The sequence below is a fragment of the Pelophylax lessonae genome (assembly GCF_965119305.1).
Source record: "Pelophylax lessonae genome assembly, chromosome: 4".
In the NCBI taxonomy this organism is placed as follows: domain Eukaryota; kingdom Metazoa; phylum Chordata; class Amphibia; order Anura; family Ranidae; genus Pelophylax; species Pelophylax lessonae.
The window spans coordinates 527,956,463-527,983,171 of record NC_138771.1 but is presented as its reverse complement, the minus strand read 5'-3'; the positions used below and the strand labels follow the sequence as shown (position 1 = coordinate 527,983,171).

The 26,709-nt window shown below is 40.3% G+C and overlaps 1 protein-coding gene across 3 annotated transcripts in view; it reads left to right on the top strand.

Moving 5' to 3' along the window:
* The window catches only part of PARVB (parvin beta), a 93,358-nt gene that overhangs the window by 54,845 nt on the left and 11,804 nt on the right, over positions 1-26,709 (top strand). For all 3 annotated transcript variants that reach the window (XM_082256873.1, XM_082256875.1, XM_082256874.1), the window contains exons 4-8: positions 1,832-1,934; positions 4,395-4,535; positions 13,516-13,631; positions 18,664-18,722; positions 23,535-23,554. In XM_082256873.1, coding sequence (XP_082112999.1) covers positions 1,832-1,934; positions 4,395-4,535; positions 13,516-13,631; positions 18,664-18,722; positions 23,535-23,554 — 439 coding nt within the window. The remainder of the gene's footprint in view (positions 1-1,831; positions 1,935-4,394; positions 4,536-13,515; positions 13,632-18,663; positions 18,723-23,534; positions 23,555-26,709) is intronic.

Sequence of the window (26,709 nt, the reverse complement as noted above, 5' to 3'; positions counted from 1 at the left end):
GCCTTCACCTATTTTATCCCTCATTTACCCCAAAACAAACCATAAAACCAAAAGCAGAACAAAACAAAAAAAAAAAATTTGCTCCTTTTTCCTTCACTTCCCCTCCCCCCCACCTTCCTCTCACCCAATGGCACCTAATTTTTTTCCCCATAGGGTCAATACTCCATGAGAGCTTTTCCTTCTTCCGATAGAATAAATAGATTCCAGGCTTCCCAGGTTTGCTTATATTTTTTCCGATTATGTCTAGAGGTGAAAATTAAATCTTCAAACTTATTTCCTCAACCTTTATTACCCAATCTTTTACCGTAGGTGCTGACTCTTTCTTCCACTTTCTCGGGATACATGCTCTTGCTGCATTTAATAAATTATTCACTATCGAGCTCTTATATTTTTTGGTTGAAGTTTCCGACAATTGTAGGAGAAAGAAAGCAGGGTCTATTGTAATCTCTAGTTCAGTAAATTTTTGTTTCACTCTTTAACCTCTTCCCAGTAATGCCTTATCTTAGGACATGTCCAGAATATATGAATTAAAGTGCCCTGCTCTGTCCGACAGCGCCAACACCTATCCGATATTGTAGGGTAGACCTTATTTAATTTATCTGGAGTATAATACCAGTTTGTCAGTATTTTATAATTAGTCTCTTGGATCTTGGTACATATTGAAGAATTAAAAACTCGTTCCTGACATACTTAGCTCCTCGACTACACTCTTATAGTAGGGGGATATACACTAAATTACCAAAAGTATTGGGACACCTGCCTTTACATGCACATGAACTTTCATGGCATCCCAGTCTTAGTCTGTAGGGTTCAATATTGAGTTGGCCCACCCTTTGCATCTATAACAGCTTCAACTATTCTGAGAAGGCTGTCCACAAAGTTTAGGAGTGTGTCAATGGGAATGTTTGACCATTCTTCAAGAAGCGCACGTGTGAGGTCAGGCACTGAAGGCCTGGCTCGCACTCTGCTCTAATTAATCCCAAAGGTTTTTCGTCAGGTTGAGGTCTGGACTCTGTGCAGGTCAAGTTCCTCCACCCCAAACTCGCTCATCTAGGTCTTTATGGACCTTGCTTTGTGTACTGGTGCACAGTCATGTTGGAACAAGGAGTGGCCATCCCCAAATCGTTCCAACAAAGTTGGGAGCATGAAATTGTTCAAAATGTCTTGGTATGCTGATGCCTTACGAGTTCCCCTCACTGGAACTAAGGGGCCAAGCCCAACCCCTGAAAAACAACCCTACACAATAATCGCCCAATGGGGGTCCCATTGGAGATTTCTCTTCACTTCCTGTCCCATAGCTAAAACAGGATGTAAAAGGAAATCCCTCCAAAGTGAGGGAATCTCTGGTTGTCACCAGGGCCAATGGAGCTATTTCCCCCAGTGGAAGTTTTCTGCTCCATTCCTTTCCTGGCGTTAACCCAAAATTTGGGATTTTCTTTTACTTTTCACTTTAGATGATAACAGGACAAATGGAGAGAGTGACTCTCCCTAATGGGGACACAGACGGCAATGAAAACCTGAGAAGTGTTCTACTCCCTCTCACCTCTATCCAAAACTAAATGAAGAAAGTTTTGTCTTTTAGTTATGCTTTACGTTTTTAAGATTATGACAGAGTCACTTTAAAACATGATGACTCTAAATGAACGACCTTTTAGTTTGCTAAAGCACTGAGCGTTGTCATCCTATAAGAGGAAGTCGTGAACAAGGACTTTCATAGTTGGATCACTGGGGATTATTTTAATGAGTGTTGCAGAAAACATTTTGTTGAATTGTGAACATGTTAAAGCTTCTATTAGCATGAGAGACTCACAAGCTTTTCCTTCATCCGCAGGTTCTTATAGATTGGATTAATGAGGTCCTAGTGGAGGATAGGATTATAGTGAAGAACCTGGAGGAAGACTTTTATGACGGACAAGTCCTGCAGAAGCTATTAGGTGATGAACAGGGCTGTGTGAGCAATAGAACACTAATGGCTGTTGATTGTTACAGATGCTGGTGTGGAAGGGCTTTCATTTTAAGAGGTTTGCTTGTGGTTGTGTGCAGCCTTTATTTGCCCCAGTGTTTTTTTTTTTTTTTTTCCTGCAATAGACATTATTGCTGTGTGTGTGTTTTTTTTTTTTTTTTTTGGTGGGAATTGTGGTTGAATATTTTCTGCAAAGTCAAGAACCTAATTTTGGTTGAAATTTGCAGATCATTTTACAATGTAATGCACTTAATTATTGCTGAGCGTAAAGACCCCATAGATGGCTCAAATGTACAATTCCTGCTGAAATGACTGAAATTCAAGCCATGGATGGCCCTGCAGGCACTTTGTGACTTGAGAAAAGTCCATTAAAAATTTGACTGAGCTGGCTAAAGGAGAGAAAATCGAGCCATTTATATATTTAAACTGAGGCTGGACTTGGATCGTCCTCGAGCCAAAAGGACAACTGATGGTGGCACACAACTGTAAGTCTGGCCTGACTAATTAACCATCCGGAAGATTTACCCCCTTCATGACCAGGCCGTTTTTTGCCATAGAGCACTGCTGTACTTTGACAATTGGTCTCGAATTTCTTGAAGGGAAAAAAATATTTATATTTTTTACTTTCTGCTATAAAACCTATCCAATAAAACATTAAAAAATCCAATTTCTTTTTAAATGTAGACCAATTTATAATCTCCTACATATTTTTGGTTAAAAAAAAAAAAAATCCCAATAAGCATATATTGATTGGTTTGCGCAAAATGTATAGCGTCTACAAGCTATGGGATATTTTTATTTATATTTATGTATTTTTTACTAGTAATGCCGGAAATAAGCGACCTATAGCAGGACTGCAATATTGCAGTGGACATTCTGACACTGACACTTTTTGGGAACTAGTGACTCTAATACAGTGATCAGTGGTAAAAAAAATATGCACTGTCACTGTGATAATGACACTGGCTGGGATGGCGTTAACATCAGGGGTGATCAAAGGGATAACTCTTTGCCTAGCCGGTGTTTTACTATACTGTGAGAGGTGCTTTTACTAGGGGAAGAGATGGAATTTATTCCCTACTTTGCAGGGACACAAATTCCTTTCTTCCTTTCCCTCCTGTCAGAACAGTGATCTGTCTTGTTTACATAGGCAGACTGCAGTTCTGTCTCTCTGCCTAATGAGCGGCAGGTGCCTGAGGACATCGGGTAACTTGCACCAGCCGATCGGCTTCCACTGTGTGTAATCCCAGCGGAAGCAAGCAGAGCCTGCGGTGGCGTGAATGTGGGCCCCTACCCGGAAGAGTTGGACCGTGTGTGTGTGTGTGATCCGGCACACAGGTGCCTCCCTGTAGCAGTATAACTGCTATAGGGTGGACCTTAAGTGGTTAAAGTGTATGTAATGCCATGGGTATAAATGGAATACATTGCAGCTTACCAGCCCTTGAGTATGGTGGCTGCATTTTTTGGGGACTTTTTTTCCCTTTATTTACATTTGGCGATCCTGCTAACACCATTCTAGCCCTAGGGTGACAACACCCACTTAATTTATTTATATCTACAAGCCAAAACAAACCCAATGGGGCCCCTTCACATGATTGGACCGATCGGGCCTGACAGTCTGTTTTCAGGGGGACCCAATCAGGCCACTCATCCACCTCTATGGCGAGGCAGATGCCGCCTGGCATCCGATCCGACAAGATCCCCTAAAAACAGACAATCTGTCCAACGGGTGGTACCTTTGGTACCTAGTATTGATCGCCCTTTAGGTGGACGTGGATTGGAGGGTCTTTGGAGGGTCTTTCCTCCTTTACCCATTTCCCCTGCCTTTTTTCCTGAAATTGACATGAAATTGACATGAATTTAAAAGGCTTCCAAAACCAACAATATAAATGTGTAATAAATTTAGCAGTGACGTCACTTCCGGGGACTGGCACCAGATTTAAAAAAAAATGACAGGATTCAAAACAGCCAAACTTGGCGTTTTTGAATGCTTTTAAGTGCAGAGGAGGGGTTTGGGGTCTTTTTAGACCCCCAGATCCCTCCACAAGAGTACCTGTCAAGAAAAAAAAAAAAAAAAATATATATATATATATATATATATATATATATATATATATATATATATATATATATATATATATATATATATATATATATATATATATATATATATATATATATATATATATATATATATATATATATATATATATATTTTTTAAAATGTAAAAAAGTATCGGCCAATACCGATATGCATTGGCCAAAATATCGGTATCGGCAACGAAAAAACCGATATCGGCCGATCACTACTTTAATTATCTGGGGAGAGGTTACAGTTTGGTTTTAAGGAACCCGAATGCCGAATCAATTTATTTTGAAGAATGTACAATTTAACAAGAAAATGGTTTGTTTGTTTTTTTTCATCTTGCAGAAAAACTCGCTAATTGCAAGCTGAGTGTGGCAGAGGTGACGCAGTCTGAGATTGCACAGAAGCAGAAGCTGCAGAACATCCTGGATGATATCCAAGAGCTTCTGAGGCCGCAGGGGTGGGCAATACGATGGAATGTGGACTGTAAGTGTCTAAATAGTTGGACTATAATGTCATTGATTTAAAGACTATATATAGGGCAAGTGTTTAAAATTACTGATGCATGCGGAATGAAAAAAGTTTGCTTAAACACCACGTGAAGTTTTTGTTTCCTACAGCGTGGTCATACACATTCGATGCATAGGTTCATTATCGTTGTGTCCATGGACTATTCCTTGATGATCATATTCATATTTTATAGGGTAGTATCATGAATTTTTTCAGCCTGTTTATTACATTACTAGTTCAAGGCTTCAGTTGAGTGCAGGTTCTTCTTGTTGGTTTTAATTGATTTTATATTGTATGTTGTGTCCTTCTATGTGCACAGTTTTCTCACCAGGCACAAGTGCCAAATAAAAAATATACCTATTTTAGCACCACAACCACTTCCTTGACTCATTGGTACCTAGTATTGATCGCCCTTTAGGTGGACGTGGATTGGAGGGTCTTTCCTCCTTTATCCATTTCCCCTGCCTTTTTTCCTTTTATATTCCTGAAATTGACATGAATTTAAAAGGCTTCCAAAACCAACAATAGAAGTGTGTAATAAATTTAGCAGTGAGAGAACAGTAGAGAGAGAGAGATAATTTAACTGACAATTGCATGCAAAGCTGTACCTGAATAAAATCAATGTACTTTTTTATTCCCACAAATAGAGCTTTCTTTTGGTGGTATTTGATCACCTCTGGTTTTTATTTTTTGTGCTATAAACAAAAAAAGAGCAACAATTCTGAAAAAAAATATATATATTTTTCTTTACTTTCTGCTATAAAACATTCCCAATAAAAAATAAAAAAAAATCTAATTTTTTCATCATTTTAGGCCAATATGTATTCTGCTACAATTCTCAATAAGTGTATATTGATTGGTTTGCGCAAAAGTTATCGCATCTACAAACTAGGGCAAAGATTTATGTACTTTTTTATAAATTTTTTTTTTACTAGTAATGGCGTCAATCAGCGATTTTTTTTTTTTTTTTTTTTTTTTTTTTTTTTTTTTTTTTTTTCGGTGGACATTCACTGACACTTTTGGGGGGACCAGTGACATTACTACAGTAATCAGTGTACCTATGACACTGGCAGTGAAGGGGTTAACACCAGGGGCGATCAAAGGGTTAAATGTGTGCCGTGGGGGTTTTATTAACTGCATGAACACAGAAACCTGTGTTCCTAAAAAGGAGGGACACATTCCTGTGTTCATCATTGACAGAACAGCGGTTTGCCATGTTTACATAGGCAGACCGCTGTTTGGTCTCCATGAGGAGCGATCGCGGGTGCCCGGCGGACATCGTGTCCGCCAGACCTGCTGATTGGCCACCCCTCTAGCCAATGGGAGTGTGTGCCCGCCTCCAGTCGCGCGCCCCCACTTTCTGCTACAGGAAGCGATGTACAGGTACGTTGTTTCGCGTAACAGAGCTGACCTTCTGTATAACTATGGCGGCTGGTCCGCAATTGGTTAAGAACACTTACATTTGCAATGCTTGCCAAAATGCATATAGGAAACAGTCCTAGGGACGGTAAATCTCCTCCTCGGTGCCTTGGAGACACCGGAAGTATCGTCACGGTCTCCTGTGACTATATACCATATGTGGCAGATAGCCCTTGGATTTGTAAATTACTGAAGTAGGCACCACTTGCTTCCGGGTCCCAGTCCAATGAGTTGTCCTGCTGCATTGTGAATACAGGAGATTGGCCGTTTGGCATGAGCTCATTTAGGGGATTTTCTGAATGACTGCAAAGAGTTCCCTGATTGGACAAGGTGGAGCTGTGGCGTCGCGCTCTCCACCTTGTCCAATTAGAGAATGCTTTGCATTCTCTGAATGGCGCCCATGCTAAGTAGGTGTTCCTTCCTATGTTTAGAATGCAGCAGGCCAGCCTCTCAGCATGGGACCCAGAAGCAAGTGGAGATCACTGGAATAGCATTGTCTACTATTGTGGTTTCATACTTCAGGGGCACCAGCCAAGTATGGTATGTATGTGTGTGTGTGTGTGTACGTACATACGTCCGAGCTGAACCAAACTATGTATAAAATATCTATACCTGGAAGTCTTCTTTTTAAAGTGATTGTAAAGGATCACCTCCTGCATCTATTGATAGACCGTGAGCTGCATTCTATTGCCTTATGGTTTGCACTGAGATGCTATAGAAACCTCCTTGCGCTTTCTGTCTAGCAGACTCTGTAGCTTGAGCAGATTGAATAGAGGAGTACACTATGCTCTACCGAATTTGTGGTCTATGGAATTTCCGTTATAAAATCAACTTGAGACCTGTTGTATTTCTTTGCATTGTTTAATGTTAAAAAAAAAATAAAGCAAAAAAAAAAAAAAAGAAATGATCACCTAAAACAACCCAATCAGTTTTAGAATTGAAATGAAAGGCAAACAATTGTCCATAAATATAAAAAAAAACATTAGAAGTGCCCTTCCCCCCCCCCCCTTTTTTTTTATAAATGATCACATTCTCTCTGTTTTCAGCTGCATAAGAGCTAGGGTGAGGAGAAGCAATGGCACACTGATCTTCCCAGTGAGGAGGCTATGCACCCAGGGCATGTCAGAACAAGTCTGATCATTGGAGGAGAGCATACGGAGTTCCCAGTTCAGCCAGAAAACTGACCACGTTGAGCTCTGCTGCCTAGTGTGGTCAGTTTTTAACAGGAAAGCAGAGGGACTGGCGAGAACACCAGGGATTTTACATAAAGGAAGCCCTACAAATAGAACAGGATACTTTTGCATACAAGTACATGGTACAACAGGCACATACCAGGAATTTTAAATGCTGGGGTAAGAAGCCCTTTAAACGTTTTTGCAGTGCTCTTGTCCTCTCTACCCCATGTAAAAATGTAGAAACAAGAACCAGACAAATGTTCTAACCTGTCAGGCCTCTGCCCAAACCTTCAAGAAATAAGTGATCTACATTTTGGCTTTAGCTATAAGAATCGCACAGTGCAAGGATGAAATCTTTAGAGCCAAGATCCTGACACCGAGCTTTGTCTCTCTAAGACTGCTGTAGGCAGATCCGTTGCCTTTATGTTAAACAGAGGCTCAGCTCCAGGTCTCCACTTCAAAACTATTCTTCACTGTGGGTGCCAATATGATTACAAGTCTGTCCTCGCCAGCCAGCACATCCCATAGAAAAGAAATTCATACCTCACTCCAAAGAAACTCCCATCTATAAATGTGTGAAAGATAAAAGTCCCATTCAGTCACCTGAGATTCTCCCTCTAACGCTTTTTACCAACAATGGGGATTCATCATAGAGTAGCTTTACAATTAAGTCCTATTGTGGGTGAAACGCATTAGTAAGGGAGAAGCTCAGGTGGGCGGATGTAACTTCATCTTCAATGGAGTTCTTTTAGAGTATGGTATGCTTTTCTTTTCTATGGTATGTCTTTGTGCAGAGATTCACTTTGACTCTTATATGCATATGATCACTAACTCAAGGTCTTTTATATTTTTGGGAAGCAAGTTGTACCAGTAAGCTACTCTGCAGAGTAGTCTCTTGTCATGCAACATTTTTCATTAACTGAGTTTTTATACTTGGCATTATTTTACTTATTCAGGTATTGTTTAAAGTAATTATAAAAGTTAGATTGATTTTTTTTTTTTTATAAATAAGAAACCTGTTACACTTAAAGTGTTACTAAACTTACTAAACAGTAAAATCTGTCTATAGATGCAGAATAGCATGCTTGTTATATTCACTGTGTAACTTAAGTGATTAATCCTCTGCATTGTGTAAAAAGGCTGTGTGATCCTGTATGCACAGTAAGTGTAGTTCAGCTGCACATGCTCAGTTTGGTTTCTATTGCGGGAGAGGACATTTCCCGGTTTTAGCTGAGCTATTCAGGTCACATGGTATTACCATCACACATGTGGGCGTGTATACAGATCCTAAATGACAGCCCAGTCCCTCCCTCCTCCTCCGTGCCCAGTAACTAAAAAAGAACACAGTGGGTTGATTTTTTGTTTGGATGATCCGCTTCCCATAAAAGCATGAGGACACAGGCTGTAGTGGATTTCAAGAGGCAGTGATTCCATAAAGGAGAGAACACCACTGTACTGTACATGTTTTTGCAGTGTTCTTCTTTTTTTTTTTTTTACTTCTCAACAGCACCAATTACAGCCTGCAGAGGTGCATATTGAGGTCACAGATATTTCTAAACTTTTAAAAATACATTTATTTCACAATTTCTAAATTCATAAATACAATAAATATTTTCTCCCTCTCTGCTCTCCCTCTCTCCTCTTCATCACACCTGGCAACCCACTGATACTTTGCTAACACCCCACCCCCTGTCATCCTCCTCCTACCCCCCCCCCCATCTAACCCACTGCCAGCTTCCAAACACCTGCATTGAGAAAGCAGCGTATTCCAATGTGAGAGGACAAGGGTCTCTTCCCCACAAATGTGTGGTGGCGGCTAATGTGGTCTGTGGACAGGAGCATATTGACATTTTGAACACTGTTACCAATAAAGATGCTCGGTGAATGATTAAGTGTTAATAAACTCACAATGGTAAAATCAGACTGTATATGCATTAAAGCATGCTTGTTCTACCCCTTAGTGTGGATCCTAAGGGGTTAATCCTCTGTATTGTGTAAAAAGGCTGTTTGATTCTGTCTTCTCTGATCATCTCCCACAGACTCCAAAAAAATAACCTAATATTTACAGTCTAAAGAGCCAGGCTTCTCAGTTTGGTGTATATTGCTAGAGAGTTTTCTTTTTTTTGTGTCTTGGGGAGGGTACATGTGATCATCACAGGGCCAATCAGCACTGTACAGACATGTTCAGACAGAGACTTAAGGGTCTTGAAGACTGATAGGAGAATCATGGGAGAAATGAAAACTCCTCCTACAATCTATCAGCATTCACTGATACAAGTCACAAGATTGCTCTAATTGCTATATACAGCTGATGAAAAAAGGTATTTATCAGTTTATATTTACTAAAATCATTGCATTTCCATGTTCTGTATACGGTGAGAGACCAGATATAGTGAATGTGGGGTCCTGGGTTTAGTAACACTTTAACTGCTCTGTGCAATGGTATTGAACGCCCTGAGTCTCCTCTTCTGGGTTCCCCCATCAATGCTCCTTCTCCCTTCCCCTTTCCAAATGCTCCCATAGCACTTGTGCAGGCTCAATCCTGAGCCAGACTGTGCCACCTTTTGACACACACACACACACACACACACACACAGTGCGGCTTAGCCCCGTCCCTGCTCCCTCCTCCATAGGATTTGATTGACTGCAGCAGGAATGCAGAAAATGCATTGAAGTGATTGTAAAATTTCTTTATTTTATTAGCAAAAAAAAAATATGTTATACTTACCACCTCTGTGCAGTTGGTTTTGCAAAGGCAGCGCAGATCCTCCTCTTCTTGGGTCCCTGGCTGGAGCTCCTGGCCCCTCCCTCCTCTTGAGTGCCCCCACAGCAAGCAGCTTGCTATGGGGGCATTCAAGCCAAGTTGCAGCTTCGTGTATCCATTTAGACACAGAGTTGCCATTTGGCCCCACCCCCCTCTTCTGATTGGCTCCCGCTGCTGTCAAACTCAGCCAATCAGGAGAGACAGTCCCGACAGACAATGCATGAAGATAAAAAACCTTCTGACTTTAAAACCCTTTTAAGATGAAAATCCTTCTACCTTTGCAACCACTTTAATCACTTGCTGACCGCCTTTAGCAATTTTACTGCTAAGGGGCAGCAGCTGTGCACCGAATCAGGTGTGTGTATGAATATACAGTATCTCACAAAAGTGAGTACACCCCTCACATTTCTGTAAATATTTTATTATATCTTTTCATGTGACAACACTGAAGAAATTACGCTTTGCTACAATGTAAAGTAGTGAGTGTACAGCTTGTATAACAGTGTAAATTTGCTGTCTCCAGACCTAAACCCTATTGAGCATCTGTGGGGCATCCTCAAACGGAAGGTGGAGGAGCGTAAGGTCTCGAACATCCACCAGCTCGGTGATGTCATCATGGAGGAGTGGAAGAGGACTCCAGTGGCAACCTGTGAAGCTCTGGTGAACTCCATGCCCAAGAGGGTTACGGCAGTGCTGGGAAATAATGGTGGCCACACAAAATATTGACACTTGGACATTTCCACTTAGGAGTGTACTCAGTTTTGTTGCCAGACATTAATGGCTGTGTGTTGAGTTATTTTAAGGGGACAGCAAATTTACACTGTTATACAAGCTGTACACTCACTACTTTACATTGTAGCAAAGTGTCATTTCTTCAGTGTTGTCACATGAAAAGATATAATAAAATATTTACAAAAATGTGTGTCTGTATAAATACAGAGGCGTAACTAGAACCTTCAGGGCCCTGATGCAAGAAACCATGAAGGGCCCCCCTGGACCCCTGGTCGGGGTCCTTCCCTTCAAGCCGGGGGGCTTTTCCCACTGATCCTGGGGCCCTTTATTCTCATTGCGGGGGGCCCTTTATTACAGTCCCGCAGTGGGACCCTTTCACAAGTTCTGCAGTGGGCACCCTTCCTGCCATCTTGGGGCCTCCCCATGGTGGTGGAATGCCAGGGCCCGGTTGCAAGTGTAACCCTTGCGATCCTGGAAGTTCACCCACTGGTGTAAGTAGTTTTTATTGTTTTTATTTTTTGGTATTTTAATTGTATTTTTTCATCATTTTTTTAATTTTTTTACAGTGTCACTGACTATGACTCTGTCCATTCATAAAAGGAATGAGCTGGTAAATTTCATATTTATCCACCCCTTCCTTGTTCTCTATTGTGACACATCCCCTGCAGGAGAGGGAAGGGAAGAAGCTGGCAGCACAGTGGGGGGTGGGGGGGGGGGTCAGGGGGGCACATAGGGGCCCAGAGACAGCAGAACATAGGTGAACTGGATAGGAGGAGCAGCAACGACATACTGTGACAGTACTCTTCCACAGCAGGGAGGAGATTTCCATTCCCATTCCTGGAACAAAATCAAATCCTGCTGAGTGCTGCTCAGCTAGTCATAGGAAGCCTTGTATTTTTTATTAATTAATATAGCGCTTCCTATGACTGGCTGACTCCATTTTGTTCTGGGAATGTAATGGGAAGCCTCTCACTTCCTGCTTGGAACATGATGCATGCTGTCTGGCTACTAGGAGTACCTTGTTGGTGTTTGACTTCACTAAAGACCGCAAAAAGTCTTTAAAATAAAATTCATTGGTGACATAAGAAGAGGCTCAGAGGCAGATTTTGGCTGCCGTCATGCACACACAGTATCTCACAAAAATAAGTACACCCCTCACATTTTTGTGACTATTTTATTATTTTTCATGTGACAACACTGAAGAAATTACGTTTTGCTACAATGTAAAGTAGTGAGTGTACAGCTTGTATAACAGTGTAAATTTGCTGTCCCCTCAAAGTAACTCAACACACAGCCATTAATGTCTAAACGGCTGGCAACAAAAGTGAGTACACCCCTAAGTTAAAATGTCCAAATTGAGCCATATTTTGTGTGGCCACCATTATTTTCTCGCACTGCCTTAACCCTCTTGGGCATGGAGTTCACCAGAGCTTCACAGGTTGCCACTGGAGTCCTCTTCCACTCCTCCATGACTAAATCACAGAGCTGGTGGATGTTGGAGACCTTGCGCTCCTCCACCTTACGTTTGAGGATGCCCAGCAGATGCTCAATAGGGTTTAGGTCTGGAGACATGCTTGGCCGATCCATCACCTTTACCCTCAGCTTCTTTAGCAAGGCATTGGCCGTCTTGGAGGTGTATTTGGGGTCGTTATGTTGTAATACTGCCCTGTTGCCCAGTTTCCTAAGGGAGGGGATCATGCTCTGCTTCAGTATGTCACAGTACATGTTGGCAATCATGGTTCCATCAATGAACTGTAGCTCCCCAGTGTCGACAGCACTCACACAGCCCCAGACCATTACACTCCCATCATGCTTGACTGTAGGCAAGACACACTTGTCTTTGTACTCTTCACCTGGTTGCCGCCACACACGCTTGACACCATCTGAACCAAAAATGTTTATCTTGGTCTCATCAGACCACAGGACATGGTTCCAGTAATCCATGTCCTTAGTCTGCCTGTCTTCAGCAAACTGTTTTGCGGGCTTGTCTGAGTACTGGCAGGCTGACCCCCCCCCCCCCCCACCCCTTCAACCTCTGCAGCAATGCTGGCAGCACTCGTATGTCTATTTTCCAAAGACAACCTCTGGATATGACGCTGAGCACATGCACTCAACTTATTTGGTCAACCATGGCGAGGCCTGTTCTGAGTGGATTATGTCCTGTTAAATCGCTGTATGGTCTTGGCCACCGTGCTTCAGCTCTGTTTCAGGGTCTTGGCAATCTTCTTATAGTCTAGGTCATCTTTATATAGAGCAACAATTCTTTTTTCTTTTTTTTTTTTTCAAAACCTCAAGAGTTCTTTGCCATGAGGTGCCATGTTGAACTTCCAGTGACCAGTATGAGAGAGTGAGAGCGATAACACAATTTAACACACCTGCTCCCCATTCACACCTGAGACCTTGTAACACTAAAGCTGGATACTCACTATCCAACTTTTGTGGTTAGATTTCCTTCAGATTTACCTTTTCTATGTAGTGCAAGGGCCTGCCAGATTGCATACAAATTGAAAGTGTTTAGGTTTGACCTCATATTATATGGTTTTGGTAAGTCTAAAGGAAAAAGTCTTCAGAAAATCTTATAGTGTGTATGGCCCATAACGAGTCACATGACATTGGGGAGGAAAAATGGCTAATTTGGACATTATCCCTTAGGGAGTGTACTCACTTTTGTAAGATTCTGTATATCATTTATTTAACAAAATATTTTTTATACAAGACTTAAAATTTGGCAGTGTATATATTTTTTTGCATATGGATATCTAAAAAGAAACCAATAAAATGAAGGATATAAGTTCACGTGTAAAATAGTGATATTTTTCTTTGTTTTAGAATAAAGTTTTGATGTATTCCTGTACCTTTTTTGCAGCTATTCATGGGAAGAATTTGGTTGCCATTTTGCACCTTTTGGTGGCCCTGGCCATGCACTTTCGAGCTCCAATTCGACTTCCTGAGCACGTGTGTGTACAAGTGGTGGTGGTAAAGGTAATGTGGATGTTTGATATATATTATAGAGATTTTGGTATTCTATTTACAGCCACTGTGCCTGATGGTACCCAGAATCCTCTACAGTATGGTTAGTTTCTTCTCTATATCAGACATAAAGGAAGTAATAGCTGTATAGCATGCTCATTTATTTCTATGTTTACTCATATTCTTAAACCAGGAATATAGACTGTATTAACAAATATTTTGTGATGTCTGCCTTTACACGTATATGAACTTTAATGCCATCCCAGTCTTAGTCCGTAGGGTTCAATATTGAGTTGGCTCACATTTTGCAGCTCTAACAGCTTCAGCTCTTCTGGAAAGGCTGTCCCCAAGGTTTAGGAGTGTGTCTATGGGAATGTTTGACCATTCTTCCAGGAGTGCATTTTGTGAGGTCAGGCACTGGTGAACTAGAGCAGGGACTGCGAGCCAGGCCTTCTCTCCAACATCCCAAAGGTGTTCTATTGGGTTGAGGTCAGGACTCTGTGCAGGCCAGTCAAGTTCCTCCACTCCAAACTTGCTTATCCGTATTTTTATGGACCTTTCTTTGTGCACTGGTACAAATCATTTGGTGGAGGGGAGATTATGGTGTGGGGTTGTTTTTCAGGGGTTGGGCTTGGCCCTTTATTTCCAGTGAAGGGAACTCTTAAGGCGTCAACATACCAAGACATTTTCATGCTCCCAACTTTGTGGGAACGGTTTGGGGATGGCCCCTTCTGTTCCAACATGACTGCACACCAGTGCACAAGCAAGGTTCATAAAGACATGGATGAGCGAGTTTGGGTTGGAGGAACTTGACTGACCTGCACAGAGTTCTGACCTCAACCTGATAGAACACATTTGTGATGAAGCCAGTGCCCGACAAATGCGCGTCTAGAAGAATGGTCAAACATTCCCATAGACACACTCCTAAACCTTGTAGACAGCTTTCCCAGCAGAGTTGAAGCTGTTATAGCTGCAAAGGGTGGGCCAACTAAATATTGAACCGTATGGAATAAGACTAGGATGCCATTAAAGGTCATGTGCTTGTAAAAGCAGGCATCCCAATACTTTTGGTAACATAGTGTACCTCATTAAATTTGCGTATGTGAATATATATGTTCTGCTAATATTAAAATAAATTAATATTCAAAGCATGATACTCCATATGATTAAAAAAAACACTCCTATACATTAATATTGCATTATTATATTTATATAATAAAATATTATTCCAATTCAACTTTGTGCAAGCTTGTGGGAAAAAAATCCAAAACAGTCCAAATCACTTGTGAAATGATGGAACAATATGCACTCTCCACATGAGACCTTCACTGATCCCTCTTGGGTACTCTCTTACCACAAAGGTCTAAATACACGGACCATGGAAAGCCAGGTAAATGCAGCCAGCATCAACACCTCTCAATGGAGCTTGTTCCTCACTGAAAAGGACTCCCAGCATATTCCACTTTAGTCTCAGAACCAGATACCAGGCAGATTGTCATACCCAGCCACTCATGTGCATGTCAAACTATAAGGCTCAAGGAAAACAAAGAAGGAACCTAGTTCTCACCGCAATACATTTAGAAGTAAAATAATGCATTTGCATAAATACAATTGAGAACGTTTAAAATCCTAGCAGAGCATGTTTTGTATATCTCTACCATACAACACCCGCTGGCCAGCAGCCACTTTCCTTCAGCCCTCAGACACTAGACTCGCTAGACCCATAAATATCTCATATTGAAGCTGAATTTAGATCTGTTACAAAGCTTTCTTATTTATAAGCTAGTCTAGGGAACCATGCAATTTTATGCTGATTGTTTAGTGGGCTCTTTGCAGAGGTCTGACATTTTACCCTGCTTTGCCAGAGGTAGAACTCTCCAATGAGAAGGAAATCATGAGCTTTGCTGATTACATAGGTAATGGTCTAAAGCCCCGTACACACACGCAGATCGTCGTCATACAAATGTTCGTCTTTTCTCCCCGGGATGTCGGTGTCTGTTGAAAAGTGCAAAGACAGCACAAGGACAGCACAAGAATTTTGTCCGCAGACTTCAGCTGACTGCAGAAGTGATGTCATGTAATGGTTAACTTTCCCTGTGTTTTTTATTTTCTGAGCATGCCCAGTCTTGCAAATCTGCGGTCTGTCGGCTGATTTCTGTACTGACAGGCGAACAATCGTCCGTTCTGGTGTCTGCAGACAAAAATTTTCATGTTTGCAAGAAAGACTCTTGTCCGCAGATTGTGTGCAGACATCTGTCGGAGGCACCATACTAACACGCATACAATCGGCAGATCTTTCGTCGGCCGACGTTTGTATGACGACGATCTGCGTGTGTGTACGGGGCTTTACTCAGCAGGGATCCCTGCTTCCACACGGAAAAAGTTCTTCCCTGTAGCATGCTGGCAGGGAATAAGCAATTGTGCTCAGGCTGTGGTTGCTTTATAAGGAAAACAAATTGTAAAGCTCCCCAGCTGTGCTTACAATCCAGCTGTGCTCCTTTATATCTACTAAAAATGATGTATTACAGGGGCCTACCTGATTGGATACAAGTTGATTGGTTAGATTAGGTAGGTTTTCATATTATATAGTTTTGGTAAATCTAAAGTTGATTGTGCAGAGATGGCATGGCCAGATTGTAACCTGTTAGCTGAATGCTTACTGCAACAGGTCCAGGCGATCCTAAAGGGCCATACACACTAAGATTTTCTGAAAACTTTTTCCTTCAGATTTACCTTTTCTATGTAGTGCAAGGGCCTACCAGATTGCATACAAATTGAAAGTGTTTAGGTTTCACCTCATATTATATGGTTTTGGTAAGTCTGAAGGAAAAAGTCTTCAGAAAATCTTATAGTGTGTATGGCCCATAAGGCTTCCTAAGATTTTCAACACCTTCTTCTTTTTTTTTTTTTTATGTACCTGCAATGTATTTATTCAATTTAAACTGATATTTCAGTTGGGCTTTAATGTGTCCATTGAAATGTATATAGTTTACTTGTTGACATTGAGAAAGTGAAGATGCAGGTGTCTGTAGTGGGCAGTTAAAGAAAAGCTTGCTTGGCTAAAATGCTCACCCTCCTGGCTTTGATAATTCTGGAGTCCCTGACATGGAAGAAGTACACCGATTAATAAAGCCCTGAGAAATTAGTCTTTTCTGAATTTGTTGGGCTGTCTCTGAAAATTTGGTAGATCACCACAAGATGGCAGCAGAGCTCAATTTTAAAATCCCCTGCCTGGACCTTTTTTAGTAAGCGTTTAGCTGTCCTTCACCACTTGGACATACAGTATATTATGAGCACAAAGTGGTAATAAGTGTGCTTCTGTTATAAATAGGGGAGCACCACATTGCCCCTTCCACACTCCTGCAGGTTCTCACAGTGGTGCTCAGGCCTATAAGTGACCGCCTCACCCTCTGTGTTTGTGACTCATCACACTTAGTCCCTGCTGTTTTAAAACAAGTATATTTTATAATATCCTATCCTTGTATTTTAAACTGAGACTATGGCTACTATGTATGTATGAATGTGAGTTGGGGACCTTAGGTTGTACGCTCCTTGAGGGCAGGGACTGATGTGAATGTGCAATGTATATGTAAAGCGCTGCGTAAATTGACAGCGCTATATAAGAACCTGAAATAAATAAATAAATGGCTAGGCTTTAAACATTTATGTACTTGTTTTGTAACAAGCAGTATGAAGCGCTCAGCAGCAACTCATCCCTAAAGTTCACAGCAGATGCACCAAACTGCTTATCTCAACAGCTCAGCTTCCCCTCCCAGCAGTTACTCAGCAGTCAACCCACCCCCCCCCCCCATTACCCCCCATATCACCTGTGGTTCTGCCGCTCAGCTTTCTCTGTGCCCCTCTTGAAACAAGTAATCGGCTCCCCCTGCACCCGCTTCCCACAGAAGTGACTCAGCAGCTCAGGTTTCCCCTCCCCTGGCTTAGCTCTCCTTAATCTCCCATCTCCTTGGCTGCTCAGCTGACCATGCTTCTCTCCCCAACAGTGATTTAATGGCATATGAATTACCTCCAAGCAGTGAATCGGCATCTCCGCTCACCCTGCTCTTCCCCTTATCAGTGACTCAGCAGCTTAGCTCACCCGGTTCTTCCCCCTAGCAGTATCTCAGGAGTTCAGCTCTCCCTGCTGCCCCTCCCCTCATATTAGTGACTCAGCAGCTCAGCTCACCCGGTTCTTCCTCCTAGCTGTATGTCAAAAGTTCAGCTCTCCCTGCTCCCACCTCCCCTCAGATTAGTGACTCAGCAGCTCAGCTCATCCAGGTTCTTCCTCCTAGCAGTATCTTAGGAGTTCAGCTCTCCCTGCTCCCCCTCCTCATATTAGTGACTCAGCAGCTCAGCTCACCCCATTCTTCCTCTTAGCAGTCACTGTTGGGAGTGGGGAGCAGGTATGCTAAGCTGATAATACAAACTTGAAGCACTTCAGTTCTTTTGCTGCCTTTGAAATACACAGCTGGAATGAATGCACCAAAAGCATTGATGTATAACTAACTTTATTTTGTAGTTTTGGATAGAGTGGAGAGGGATTAGAACACCTATCAGTTTTTTTATTGCTGTCTGTTTCCCCCGGTAAGGAGATTCACCCTCTCTATTTATCCTGTTTACCTTTCTCATTAAAAAGTGAAAGTCCCAAATTTGGGTTGTCCCCAGAAAAGTAATGTTCTGTTTGAGAGGAGAAATCTTCGATTGGGCACACTAGTTCAGGTGACATGGGGATCCCCAAGAAATCTCCCTTAATTTGCAGGGATTTCCTCCCACTTCCTGTTTGGCTATGGGAAAGGAAGTGAAGGGAAATCTCCACGCGGAAACACGGATAATGAAAACAAATCTGACCGGGGTTAGATCACTCCTTTGCTCTATCCAAAATGGGGGGGGGAAAAAAGTTTCTACTTTACACCTCGCTTTTAGTCTAAGGTTGAAGGTTTTTTTTTTTGTTTAGTTTTGTATTTTTAAACCTCTGTCTAGATTTATTTATTTTTTTAATGTATTTTGACATTCGTTATTTCTTTTGTCATGTGCCTTGTGCTAGAAACGTGAAGGGATCCTACAGACGGCCCATGTGACAGAGGAGCTGACCACCACAATGGAGTAAGTGGTGAAAATATTTTGTGAGATGCAATCACTCACCCATGCTTTTCAATCTATTTTTCTGTTGCTGCCTTTTTTTAAGTTTTCCCCAATACAAAAAAAAACCCTTTTACTGAAAGAGACCTAAAGGCTGCCATGTTGCTGCTCATTTTGCTAGTTTCCTCGCTGTCATGTTTATTCACCTGATTCAGTCCTTTATGATGTCCCTTACCTGGAGCATACACAGTGTCAGATATGCAGACTTGTTCCAGGTCTGTGACTCCAACCATATTGACCCAAGGTGGTCAGGATATCGGACCGACAACCAGCGACTTCAGTAGGGGATTGGCATTGGCATTGGCAGACCCCATGGGCCTCAAGAAAGGCTGGCTTTTATGTTCCTCCCTGCATGTTAGTCCGCTTAGCCTGGGACTATATCTGTCCTATTACAGTCATTTAGCAATGGAGCAGTGCAATCACATGCAGCCATATGAAATACCCTGAGGAAAATAGGGAACAGCAAATGTATAAATATGGTACATTAAATTTTCATCAAAATGACTTTTATACACATCTAATGACCTGGAATATGTACTCCAATGAAAATACTTATGATTCCCTCTAACATATTTTGTGTTGATCCAATGAGCATATGGGGGGGGGGGGGTAGTTCCTCTACCCAAATTCCCTTATAAATCTATGTCTGTGGTCTCTACAAATCAACAGAACCCCCCCCCCCCCTTTTTTTTTTTTTTTTTTTTTTTTTCTTCAGGACAGCTCGAAGGAGAGTCTGATTGTTAAGGACAAGACTGTTCTTCTTTCAGAAACATCCATCCAGCAGTTTCATATCTATGTATGGTCTAAGTTTCCTTTTTCACCTCTGGTGCCCAATCTGTGGCTTAAGTTGGGACCCCTGCAGAAACCAACCTGTGTTTTTCTTATCTAGGTGTTTACTCAAGCCAGCGAAGGAAGACCTCCTTTATAATGTGTTCTAGTAGTTTAAAGGTTTTCTTTTTTTTTTTTTTTTTCTCTATCTTTTCTTCTTTTTTTTTTTTTTATTTATTTATTTTTTTTATTCTATCTCGATCTCGTTTCACTTTTTTTTTTTTTTTTTTCTTTTTTTTCCCCTTAACCTATTATAATGGACCTTGCTTAGGTAAAATATCTAATGTGGCACAAGTAATGTTGAAGGGTCTGTAGAAAATCGCGTTTCTGCGGTATTATTTCACTAATATTATATGTGGTCCTTTGGTGACTTCAGGGTCCGCACATGAGGCCCCCTATGTCAAAGCTGACCACCACCCATGGACAAAATAATCATTTCATTTTCTATCTCCGGCTCTTCTCTGTATTGTTTGTCACACAATAAATGTGAGCTTTGCTGTGACTGACAGGCTGAAAATGAACGCCTGATGAGCCCGTGGAGCCATTGAGACATGACTAAAATATAATTGCTTTATAACTAATCTCCTGCCAGCCGCAGCTCTGTAATAATGAGGATTTGATCTTCTAGTGTGAACTAGTTATGAGATCTGCAGGTTGCCAATTGCCGCTGGTGTCCGTCATGCGACGGGTGGTGAGGCTGCAGCTGGAACCTCTCAGAACAGGGTCCCATCCTCTCCCCGGACTGCGGAACACAAATAGTATGGTCACTGACAGGTCACATCCGATCCAACTGAGAGGTCTGTATTTACTTTTTTATAGGTTTCACTTTTCGTTTTGGTTGTTGATATGAAATTTAGAAGATGGTCCTCCATCTGGTGTAAAGAACCAATGTTCAGCCATTTTGATTGGGATCATAAAATGGCTGATATTATTGCAGCACATTCCAAGAAGCTAATTGGAGATAGAGATGTATATGTGTGTGAGATAGAGATGTATATGTGTGTGTGTGTGTGTGTGTGTGTGTGTGTGTATATATATATATATATATATATATATATATATATATATATATATATATATATATATATATATATTATAGTGTGTGTGTGTATGTGTGTGTGTATATATGTGTGTGTATATATATATATATATATATATATATAGCCATTTTTTTTCTCTTTCTTTGGCAGCTTTTAAATTTACCAGTTTTGAGAGTAATATTGAGGGATGCTGGTACCCCAGTGGAGATGAATTCTGAGTTTCTCCAACTTTCCATGTGCTTGTTCTGGATCTGTGACTTATTGGAGGCCAGACAGCCGAGCAAACGAGCAAATAGCATTTTCAGGAGGCAAGCAATGGCAGCCCACGGTGTTCTCTCTTTGGCATGTGCCATATCAAGCCTATTGTTGTGACATGTATTATGGCTTGTATGGGATGTTCCCCAAGTGGCTGGCACTCAGCCTGTTCTATCTTTAGGTTAGGTATTCCTCTTGTATGACCATCATTGCATGTGTTGGTTAACCGAACTATAACTCTATGGAGCATATTTATAAATCTGTAAGTTTGAATATTTATTTTTATTTCTATAATGACAAATGTGCAAAAATGTGACTGATATATTTTCGTTAATACTAGATGATTACAGTATAAAACTGCACCCTGAAGATGGCAGTAATAATCTTCTGGCTGAAAATGGTGGCAATAATCTGCCGGCTGGGGGTGCTTTCCCAGTAAATCATTCCGCTAAATCTCTAAGCCATCACTAAAACTGGCCATAGATGGATTGAAAGTTTGCCGGTTCAGCAAGGCCTTTCCAACTCAGGAGAAGCCAATCAATCTTGATGACTTCTCTTGAACGTGACTGTTTGAAATTTTACATTCGATCAATGCCTGCAGCGCTGATCAGTGTATTCTAACAGTGGAGGACTCCCCACTGTCAGGATACAATGACACAGTGGGGAGTATTTCCCCATCTGCCTAGTTTGTGTGGATGGGGGAATCTGTTCATCGTCCTTTTTTTTTTATTTATTTTTTTAATCAGCCCGCTGGCTGGTCCAAAAAATTGGTCCATCTTTGGCCATACAGTCATAGCTGACTAACTGATCCAGATAGCTGTCAGGATTGAAAGCCAGTAGCTGTGCAAAGTGTTGGCTGCTGGCTCTCAAAGAGGGAATGTTTCTAGACCTTGCCCAGTACAGGGCATTGTGCTCTGGAATGTTTTTTTACAGATTTCAGGCAATAAGGCATTACATTTTACTAAAAGTTAAATAAAGGGTGTCATAAAGTGTATTTTGATTTTTGCAGTCAAATTTCTGGAAAAAAAACCACTGTGTTTGTGTTCCTATTCACACATACCTGGGAAAAGAAGGAAAAAAAAAAAAAAAAAATATATATATATATATATATATATATATATATATATATATATAATATATATATATATAAATATTTAACCCTTTTGGATGTTTTTCAGGAGAAGTCCTTGAGGCTGACTGCAAGCTGCTCTGGACAATGTCTGTCAATTTGTCCCAATGGAAATGCTTAGTGCAGATCAAGTCTCCTCTCATTAATATGCAATGCAAGAAGTCCAGCCTCTATATCTTGAACCCTTAATTTAGGACACGGTATAAAAATCTAATGAGGATAATGAGATCTTCCAGCACAGTACATGCAGGTTTAATGGCCGGAATACACGATTAGAATATCGCCCGATCATTCGACCACCGACTAACGAAAAAGTGTTCGTTGGTCGAAGAACGTTGCCAACATACACGGGCTGAATATCGCCCGACCGTTGTCCGCTGACCATCGAAACAGTGTTCAGTGTGATGATCTACAGATTTCAAATGAATGACCTTAACAGAAGAATATCGTTCATTCGCAAACGAGACAACAGAATTTTTTTGTTTTTTTCAAACGGTATTTTTCGTTCACAATATCGATATTGGTCATTGATGGCTGGGCATTAACGAGTAGAATATCAGCCGATCGTTCGCTGAACGGAAATTTTCGGCCGGTTTTCTTATGTATTCCAGCCATAAGTCTAGTACGCACTACTGACCGCTCAGATCAGAGCTGCTGTACTAACTCTCTGATATTAGTACAGTGATTTCCCCTGCTGAGCTATTGTGTTCTGACAGGGGGGCGCCCCCCCCCGCCAGAACATTCCGGTCAGCGGTCGGCTGCTGTTGTTTTTACAGCATGCTTGTCTGACAGAAGCCAGCCGAGCTCCTGTCAGACTGGCTGCAATACACACGAGCCGAATGTTGGGCGGTTTTGATTGAAGCAGCCGATGTGGCTCATATGTAGTAGGCTTAAATTATGACAAACCTAGATCCCCAGTCCCATCATAAATAAAGTAGGTTTTTTTAGTGCTGGAGTCATCAGGAAAAAAAAAGCATTTTAAACGGTAAACAGAAGTTTTTAAATATGGAAGTTCTGCTGTGTAAATGAGAACATGTAACAAATGTAAAGTAGGGGTATCCCAGTTTAAGGCTACCATACACCACTTGACCACTAAATCAGCTGAAATCCAAACCATGGGGACCCCTTGTCAGCACCACCCATCTTGTCTAAAGTCGATTGTTCAGTAGCTGGCAGGGGGTATCCTTCATCCATGCAGATTGATGTGGATGGGGGCATCTGTTAGAGTTCTTGCCTGCTAGCTAAACAAAGGAAAACTGTAAAATAAAAAAAAATAAAAAATCATAAAATATATTTGTTTCACTTTATGCTTTTACTAGTATTCTTCAGTTTAAATAAAATGTACTGGTTTGTTGAATCTGAATAAGCAGGTATCATTTAATAAATCTTTACACATATGTTAATACATTCTAAAGGTAAACTGTAACACTTAATGCATTATTACTTTTTTGTTTTAAATAAATTGTTCGCTTCTATTGTATGGCCAAGAGCTGATTTTTTTTTTTTTTCTTTTTTTCTTTATAGGTTGATGATGGGAAAATTTGGTAAGTAATATGTTGTAAACATTTTATTCTTAAAGCCTACATTTTTTCTTAAAATGTTTTTAATGGCTCTTGTTTTACAGCTGTATAATTGGGCGTACTAGCCATACAGAGTAAAATTTTAGCTATTGTGGCTCCTGTTTGAAAAATACACGCATACGCATGCGCGTGTAAACAAGAGTGTTGATAATTTTGTGTGTGTATAGCCGCACACAGCAAATTTTGTAATAAAGGTCAATGGATAAAATGAAGTTGCAGCTGTTCTGAGATGCTGGAACAACAGGCATATATTACTCTATAGCTGTGTGGAAGTTTTCTGCTGCTGCTTTTATTTCTCGGTTTAGTAAAATATTTCTCCCCATTTCCTATCCTGGTGCTATTGTAATAGGGGGGCAGATAGACGTTTTATGGTTTTTAGTTTACTTTGTGTGTATTTATTTTATTTTTTACTTTTTCTTCCTGCCAGTGACACTTAGATTAAATTAGGAAGAGTTCGATTTTGTGTAATTTTTTTATTTTGTGATTGTTGTTTTTTTTTTTTTTGTTTGTAGAAATTTCCCACTATTCCCTAAGAGCTGAGACGCTAGGATTCTCTACTCAAATATTTTTAGTTTATTATATTTTTAGTTTATTATTAGTTACTTGTATTTGTGTACAAACATACTCTTAGTATAGTAATATTTTAAAATATATATATTTTTACCTTGTATTGTCATTTCCAAAAAATAAAAGTTTACTAAAAACTAAAAAAAAAAAGCAAATTTTTGCTCGAATTAGGCATTTAAGTGTATGTAAACACTAATCTCTTATTTGCTCTGTTTTGATCTGCTGTTAATCTCTTATTTGCTCTGCTCTGTTTTGATCTGCTGTTAGAACAAAACACTTCCAATGGTATATTTTATCTGTTCGCTCCATGATTTGTCAGCTACAGACTAGGGCTAGGGGGAAGTACTCCTGCATAGAGAATGGCTGTATATAATATGGATATCTTCCTTGCTTTTTGTACCTATATCAGCCCTACCTATAGCACTCCTGAGGGCTTTCTTCCACTTACTACGGTATATCTGGCCGAATTCCACGGCCAGGCTTCGCTATGACATTTTAGTAAAGCGGAAGACAGAGGGGGGAGCAGGTCTACCGTATATGGAATTCGATTATACAGCATCTATATTGAATAGAATAGTGAATTGGTTCTATCATAGTAATTCAAAACAGTGGGTAACTATAGAGCAACAAATAACACCTGTCCCTATGTCTTAACTACGTCCTCCTTTTAAAAAAAAAAAAAAAATTATATATATATATATATATATATATATATATATATATATATATATATATATATATATATATATATATATATATATATATATATATATATATATATATATATATATATATATATATATATATATATATATATATATATATATATATATATATATATATATATATATATATATATATATAATTTTTTTTTTTTTTTTTTTTTGTTTCTTCGTTTTTGTATTTGGGTAGACTTTTTTTTTTTGTCCAAGCAAAATAAGGGTTACCTAAGAATAGATGTTTTTGATGAACAGGTGGTAAGTAATATTTATATTGTTTGTCAACGTATCAGAAAGGATCTTATTCATGTTCCGCTAATGTTCTGATATATTGGATCAAAGTGTACCAGACTTTCTGAAAGGAACCTTGCAAAATATTTTTAATAAAAATTAATATATATAAAAAAAAAAAAAAAATATATATATATATATATTTGTTTGCGAAGTGCAAGAAATACTTGTTTCTGCAGAAATTGTCCAAATATCTACTGAAAGCACGTGTGTGTGTGTGTGTTTTTTTTTTTTTTTTTTTTTTTTTTTTTTTAAGCCATTGATCAGTCCCTGACTTGTGAGACTGAAAGGTATATTTTTTGTATCAAGTGGCTGGAAATTACAAATGTTTTTTAATGGCCACATTGGAACATTTAGGTGCTTTATTCCGATGAGGATAGCCTTGTGGGCTTTTTTTTATTTTTTTATTAGATAAAGGTTGAATATCAAACTGTCCCATGCCTCTATTTGGAACGTAGCCATGCAGCAAATGACAGAACTTAAGCCTGGCTTCCCTAGAATTAACATCCCTCAGAATACACTGAAATGTTAAGAAGAGCCCAGCCTTTAAAGATTTATCATTCATGTTTTTTTTTTCCCTCCCTATAGGACCAATGACAAATAACACTTGGTCCTGTTCAGATCTGTCCCCTTTGTTTTAAGCGATGTGGTGGAACAAGTTTCCCCCGCCCTGTCTAACACCGCTAGGAAGGAGATGGATTTGGGATTGACAGCACTGATCTGTGGCGGCAGGGGCTGCTCCAAAGACCAGCACTGCCATTAACAAGAAAAGATTACAGGATAAGGCCAACCATACATGGATCTAAATGTGGCTGGTTCAGAAGGGATGGGCACTGTGGTTGTACAGAAGTCAATCTACCAATCAACTTCTGTACAACCAGCCTATTGGAAAATCTCTGCAGGATCAGCACTACTGTCTACCTCCAACAGCACTGATCAGTGTATTCTGATGGTGGTAAGTCTGTCCGCTATTAAAATACAATAGATCAGCAGGAGCAATTTTCTCTCCTCCACATTAAGTGTGTGGATGTGGAAATCAAGTAAACTTTTATGCGTTCAACCTGCTGGTTGAACGAAAAAAAATTAATAAAGCATGTATGGGCTGCCTAAGTTCACCTTTAGAACATGTTACACGCCTATTTTGGGTGTTACATGTTCTAGCATTTCCTTTCCTTACCCCCTGAGATCCCTACCACCTGTGACTGCGGGTGGGGGTTCCTCTCTTGCGCATTTAAAATTATTTAAAAAGTCCTTTCTTCCACTGCAGCAGATGGCTTATAGTTCTCAATGTACTAAAAGTTTACTGATCATCATCCTTGTAGTTTACGCATGCTTCCTGCAGCGTTTTAACTAAAAGGCGGAATGGGCAGAAGGATGGATCCTGTAGGATCCTGACATTGTGCCCACCATCCACTAATCACAGGTGCAATGTTTTGCAGGCTTCTGTAGGAAAAAAATAATGCACATTTTTCCTGCAACAATATGTGCATATAATTTTTTCCCCCGAAGAATGTAGCCTTTAAACAGTCTGCAGCTCTGTGT